This window comes from Octodon degus, unplaced genomic scaffold, assembly GCF_000260255.1.
Source record: "Octodon degus isolate 3935 unplaced genomic scaffold, OctDeg1.0 scaffold00021, whole genome shotgun sequence".
NCBI classification, from domain to species: Eukaryota; Metazoa; Chordata; class Mammalia; order Rodentia; family Octodontidae; genus Octodon; species Octodon degus.
Genome location: NW_004524597.1, coordinates 8611899 through 8617898, shown reverse-complemented (window position 1 = coordinate 8617898; position 6000 = coordinate 8611899). Strand labels below are relative to the sequence as shown.

The window sequence follows — 6000 nt, the reverse complement described above, 5'->3', positions numbered from 1 at the left end:
TGGCATGTGGTGCTGGGGGATTGAACCGCGGTCCCTGATGCTTTTGCTAAGCTTGTTCTAAGTAGGTGCTTTAGACCACTGAGCCATCTCTCCAGCCCTGGAATTTATTTTTGAGACAGGATCTGCTTATGTGGTTCAGGCTGGCCTTGAACTCGTGGCAGTCTTTCTGCTTCAGCCTCCTTTTTGAGTGTTGGCATTACTGGCATGAATCATGATGCCCAGCTTGAAATTTGAAATACAAACTTTAAATTTGAAAAACAATACAGTACACGTAGTATATTAACATCAGAGGGACTGGGAGCAACAATAAACAAAATAATTTAAAACTTTAGTTGAATTATAATATACACACAGTAAAACATAAATATAACTCAGAAAAAAAGATAAATATAACTCAGAGACTCTTTACAAAATGAAAAAAGTATTTATGCCATAAAATGTAGAAGTCTGATAAACATGCTCATATAGAAATATGCTTATATCAGTAGATCTGATATTGCTGCCAAATGAGAGAGATTAGGATTTGCAATCCAGGGCTGGGGAGATAGCTCAGTAGAATAAGCACTTGCCTAGCAAGAGCAAGGGCCTGAGTTCAATCTCAGGTTCCTCGAAAAAAAAAAAAGGATTTGTAATCCAACAAGTCATGGAGATCAGGCTTTGGATTTCATACTTGGGGAAAGGGGTTATAGGCCTGTATTAACAGGAGGAACATTTTTTTTTTTTTTAATATTTATTTATTTAGTGTGTGTGGCCAGCTCAGCCCACCAGGGGGCGGGGCTGGCTGGCATGTGGTGCTGGGGGATTGAACGGAGGTCCCTGTGCTTTGTTTAGCTTAGTTTGTTCTAAGTAGGTGCCTTAGACCACTGAGCCATCTCACCAGCCCAGGAGGAACATTTTTATAGAACAAGATAATATAATAAATCCTATGAGGCATTTCAGGGTTATAAAAGGACAGGTACTAGAGTTCCTGGACGTCCCTTGAGGATGGGGTTTACGCCTGTATTCCACCCTTCCCAAAATTCTGTTTTGTTCTTTTCCCAGGAATGTGTGTCCAGATGCCAACCTGGTCACCACAAAGTATCCTTCTAGACAACTGAAAGGATCAGCTCTGGCGCCCAGGCTGAGGCCAGCCAGCCCTGAGCCTTAGACCAAGGGAATGGCATCCCCCCGGGAGTCCCAGGACCAGGCTTCTGGGGAGGAAGAAGGACTACTGATTGTGAAGGTAGAAGATTCCTCCTGGGAGCAGGAAACTGCCCAGCAGGAGGACAGCAGGGATTCTGAAGCCTGCCGCCAGCGCTTTCGTCAGTTCTGCTATGATGAAGTAGGTGGGCCACACGAGGCATTTAGCCAGCTCTGGGAGCTCTGCTGCCGCTGGCTGCGGCCTGAACTGCGCACCAAGGAGCAGATCCTGGAGCTGCTGGTGCTGGAGCAGTTCTTGACGGTGCTGCCGGGGAAGATCCAATCCCAGGTTCAGAGACAGTGCCCAGGGAACGGTGAAGAAGCTGTTGCCCTGGTGGAGGACCTACAGAAGCAGCCAGTGAAGGCCTGGCCGCAGGTGAGGGGCCCTTCCTACACCCAGGGGCCCCTGGATGATACCTAAACTGGAGGGAAGTGGCCATCTCCGTGGGGACGAGTGTCCAGGAGTCACGGGGCAGAGGAGACACCAAGCCCTGGCAAGTTTACGTGAAAGCAGAACATAACACTTGCTGCTTTTCTGAAAGATAAGCCCAGCGCATTTTATTTTTGGTGACTTCATTGGACCAAGTGAGCATATACCACACGGGTTCTGCAAACATTCGTGTTCTGTTCTTGGGATCATCTGGGGAGGTGCTAATGAGCAGTGTACATGTGGGGTTGTGCTCTTGACAGGAGATTCTCCTACTTTTCTCTTGCTCTATGGATATGAACTTGGCCTCTGGTTCTTGCCTCCTGGTTGTTCAAGGGGTGTTCTTGGGCACACAGTACTGCCTGGTGTCACTTCTCCCTCTGATTTCCCTAGAGCTTCATGTGGATCTCCTTCCCCACACCCCCAACTCCTGAGGGACTTGTTTTCTTGTCTCCTCCCCAGGGATTAACCTCTGTCTCCCCCCCCACCAATGGTCTCAGTGCTGATGAGCGTGTTGTGGTTCCTGCACAGGATGTGCCATCAGAGGATGAGGAACCAGAGGCTGTGATCCAGACCTCCCAAGCCAAGGCCACGGTGGGGATATGGAGCCGGCTGTCTGCTCCCCAGGATCAGCGCAGCCATCGTGGTGAGTAACATCTGACCTTGTACGTGGCAGAGTGGCTGGACAGGGACCTCATGTTGCCCTAGGGATCACATTTCTATTCTGAGAAGCCCGATCATGTGTGCGTGTGCGTCTGTGTAGGTGTGTACATCTGCATGAGGAGGGGAGGCTAGAAGGCCTCAGTCCTGGCCCTGGAGCGGCCTCTCTGAGGCTTTGTTCTTTTCCTTCAGCCCAGCTTCCCGCTCTTCTTAAAGAGAGGAGTACCCGAGAGACAACAGATGCCTGCTTTGCCTCGGGGGTCCATGTGAGTTCCAGTTCCTTTATCTTGTGTTTGCTGAATCTATAAACTGGGCCTTGCCACGGCTGAGTGTGGTACACGCTTGTACCGCCCGCACTTAGGGGATTGAAGGCCAGCCTGGGGTACCTAGTAAGACTCTTGTAAAAAACCAAACTATAAAATGTGTCTCACTTTCTTCTGTAGGCCTTTTCTTTTCTTTCTTTCTTTCTTTTTTTTTTTTTGTAGGCCTTTTCTATCCTACCCATCCTGCCTCCATCCACAGTTGCTGGGAGGGCTGAGCGAGGCAGCATGGCGGCCTCAGTCAGGTCTTCTCATTCCAGGGACCTGTGGCATTGGGAGACATTCCCTTCTATTTCTCAAGGGAAGAATGGGGCTCACTGGACCCAGCTCAGAGGGATCTCTTCTGGGACATAAAGCGGGAGAACTCCCGGAACAGCACCCTGGGTAAGTGGGGCCAGGTAGGCCCTCCATCTTGCCACTGTTCCTAGTCTTCCCTTAGATCCAAAGTGAATTTTTATTGAATTTTTTTGAGAGCCTGTGTGATTTTTGTGTGTGCACACTGACCTTTATTTTTGTGTATATTAGGTGACAAGTTTCAGAGGTGACTAACTCTGAGTGCTTACAGGGGCATTTTTTTCATTTGATTCTCACAAACTGGTACACAAAAAAATTGAATTTAATAGAAGCAGGTCTTTTTTAAAATTTTTAAATTTAGTACAGGGTCCACAGAGTCTCACTACGTAGATCGGACTCATAGTGATCCGCCTGTGTTCAGCCTCCCAAGCGCTGGTATTACAGGCTTGCACACCACCACACCCAGTCTCAGTCACTGTCTCAGTGTGACCCAGGGGCGGGGCCAGCATGGCATGCCACAGATCGAGCACCTGCCCCTGCATGTGCCTACGCAGGTGCTTTAATCTGCTGAGCTATTTGGCCGGCCCAATAGAAGCAGGTCTTAAAACCCAGAAAGCTCAATTAGTACTGAAGGGACAATGCTGGGACTCAGCCAAGCTTGGTTCTGAGGTCACCCCAACTCACCAGCTGCAGGCATGCCAACAGCAACAGCCAGTCTGCTCCCCAGTATCGCACCTCCCATTTGAAACCACCATTCCTCACTAAGACAGGACTTTTATTAGCCTGGATTATTGGGAATCATCTCCTTTAATTTGCATCACTGCATGGGCAGGCCGCGGTCCCTTCTGTCCCAAGCTACTGTGTATTCCTGAGTTTAAAAAGTTGGAGCCTGGGGAGTAACAGGACTCCACAGATGAAGGCTTTTGCTGCCTCGTTTTCCTCTAGTGGGAGTGTGAATAAGCCGATCTCTTGGGTGGATTCTTGGAGTGGGCATTTGTTCTTCAATGTAGAGAGCCAGGCAGGGGTGGGAGGGGCACTGGGCCAGGGTCGGGCACAGTGGGTGTCCCAGAAGGTGGGACCTGGGGCTTACTCCACACATTGCCTCTGCAGGCCTTTTATTACATCCCATTTTATAGAAAAGGAAACTGAGGGTCTCCTGGCTGACCAATGCCAAGGAACTTTCCCTGAGCCACCTTTCTCCCACACCAGAGACCACTGGGACTGAAAGAGCCGCTTTGTCTCCACCCTTTGCAGGTCTGGAGCTCCACAGTAAGAGCAAGAGGGTCCTGCTGGAGGAGGGGGTGAAGGTGCTGCCGGGCCAAGCAGGTGGCGAAGGGACTGGGTCCTGGAGCCCTGGGCACTCTGAGGCCTGGGAGAGAGACCACCAACCTGGGGTGTCCCCAAGCCGGCCAGTGGGGACGCGGCGGGGACGGCCACCCACACGCAGGCGCCAGTTTCCAGACCTAGCAGCAGAGAAGCCACATAGCTGTGGGCAGTGCGGCAAACGCTTCCGTTGGGGCTCAGATTTGGCCCGCCACCAGCGCACACACACTGGAGAGAAGCCACACAAGTGTCCTGAGTGCGACAAGAGCTTCCGCAGCTCTTCGGACCTGGTGCGCCACCAGGGCGTGCACACAGGCGAGAAGCCCTTCTCCTGCACTGAGTGTGGCAAGAGCTTCAGCCGCAGCGCCTACCTGGCTGATCACCAGCGCATTCATACGGGCGAGAAGCCCTTTGGCTGCAGTGACTGTGGCAAGAGCTTCTCACTACGCTCCTACCTGCTGGACCACCGGCGTGTGCACACTGGCGAGCGGCCCTTTGGCTGTGGCGAGTGTGACAAGAGCTTCAAGCAGCGCGCTCACCTCATAGCCCACCAGAGCCTTCATGCCAAGATGGCTCAGCCCGTGGGTTGAGCAGCCAGTGGAACCATGCTGCCTTCTTTGTGTTCTTGGGGCTTCACCCATCTTTGGACACTTCCTGGCCTGCTGGAGTGACCCAGGCTCAAGGCTGCCCTGCCTGCCCTCAGGATGTACCCTGCACTCCCTGGAAGAGAAGTCTGACTGATGTTGTGTTTTTCCTTTTGCTCTGTGTTTCTCTTTTCCTTAGTTTCCTGGAGCCATAGCATATTCCTGGCAGGGGCAGCAGGGAATGTGAGGATTCAGGCAGGGCTTGGGGCTTTTTCCTAGGGCCCCTCGGCCCGAGGTGGCCACTGGCTGTTTGTTTCCTGCCTTCTCAGGTGGTCCATGGGTCCTGCCCTGCCCACCTGTGCCTTCAGCAGGTGGAGGGCTAGACCCCCAGGAGACTGCTTGGCTTTGGGAGGGTCAGTAGGCCCACACATACGAGAAAGTGAGGACTGGCTCTGGCCACGGGGATATTCTGGCCTGCATTTCCTTCCATTTCCAGGCAGTGACCACTCTGTCCTGGCCAGGCCACAGGAAGTTGCCATGTTTGCTCCTGGCAGATGTACCTGCCTTCCAGTGAACCTCCATCTGCCATTCTGGATGGTAGGTGGTTGGAAGCCCCCTCTTGCCCCCTCCTCCAAGGCATAGCCTTGGCTGTACTGAACACTAGCACTCCATCAGCATGTCGTTGCTGACTCCTTAAGCACTGCATTCCATTTTTTGTCTGCATTTTGTGCAGATTTGTATGAACAGGGACAGACCAGGTCCCTTCTAAAGAGGTCAGGCCGTTGGATCTCAGAAGGGCTTGAATAAACATGGAAATTTCTCTCAGGTGTTGTTTGTTCAGGTGGCTACTGCAGGGAGTGGGGGAACCTAGGAATCTATCCCTTGGCCTTGTGGCCTGGTCCTTTGGGTGATTCACAGCTATGTAGTTGTCAGACAGTCATATCCTGGGTTTTCAGAAGTTGGGTCCCAAGGGGTAGCCATGAACCCCAGGACTCCATCCCCATCTGTTGGTCTGTCAGCCCTGGTCTGGGCAGCCATCTTCATCCTAGCAAGTCACCTTCTCCTTGAGAGTTCAGGATCCACCGAGCAGCACAAGTCTCCCAACCTGCACCCAGCTGGCCCTCTCCAGCCCCCACTTGCTCCCCAGCTTGGCCCCCCTAGCCTCCAGCTAGGATGAGGATGGCTGCCAGACCCGGGCTGACATAGGTTAACA

The 6000-nt window shown here is 52.2% G+C and overlaps 1 protein-coding gene across 2 annotated transcripts in view; it reads left to right on the top strand.

Annotated features, from left to right (window-relative positions):
• The window catches only part of Znf213 (zinc finger protein 213), a 6802-nt gene extending 1195 nt beyond the window's left edge, over positions 1–5607 (top strand). The window contains exons 2-6 of one of the 2 annotated variants that reach the window (XM_004627830.2): positions 1042–1555; positions 2138–2252; positions 2459–2532; positions 2847–2970; positions 4135–5607. In XM_004627830.2, the coding sequence (XP_004627887.1) occupies positions 1157–1555; positions 2138–2252; positions 2459–2532; positions 2847–2970; positions 4135–4793 (1371 nt within the window). In that variant the 5' untranslated portion in view covers positions 1042–1156 and the 3' untranslated portion in view covers positions 4794–5607. Of the gene's footprint in view, positions 1–1041; positions 1556–2137; positions 2253–2458; positions 2533–2846; positions 2971–4089 lie in introns of both variants that reach the window. The other variant, XM_023711826.1, reaches the window with a different exon arrangement.
• The last annotated feature ends 393 nt before the right edge of the window (positions 5608–6000 follow it).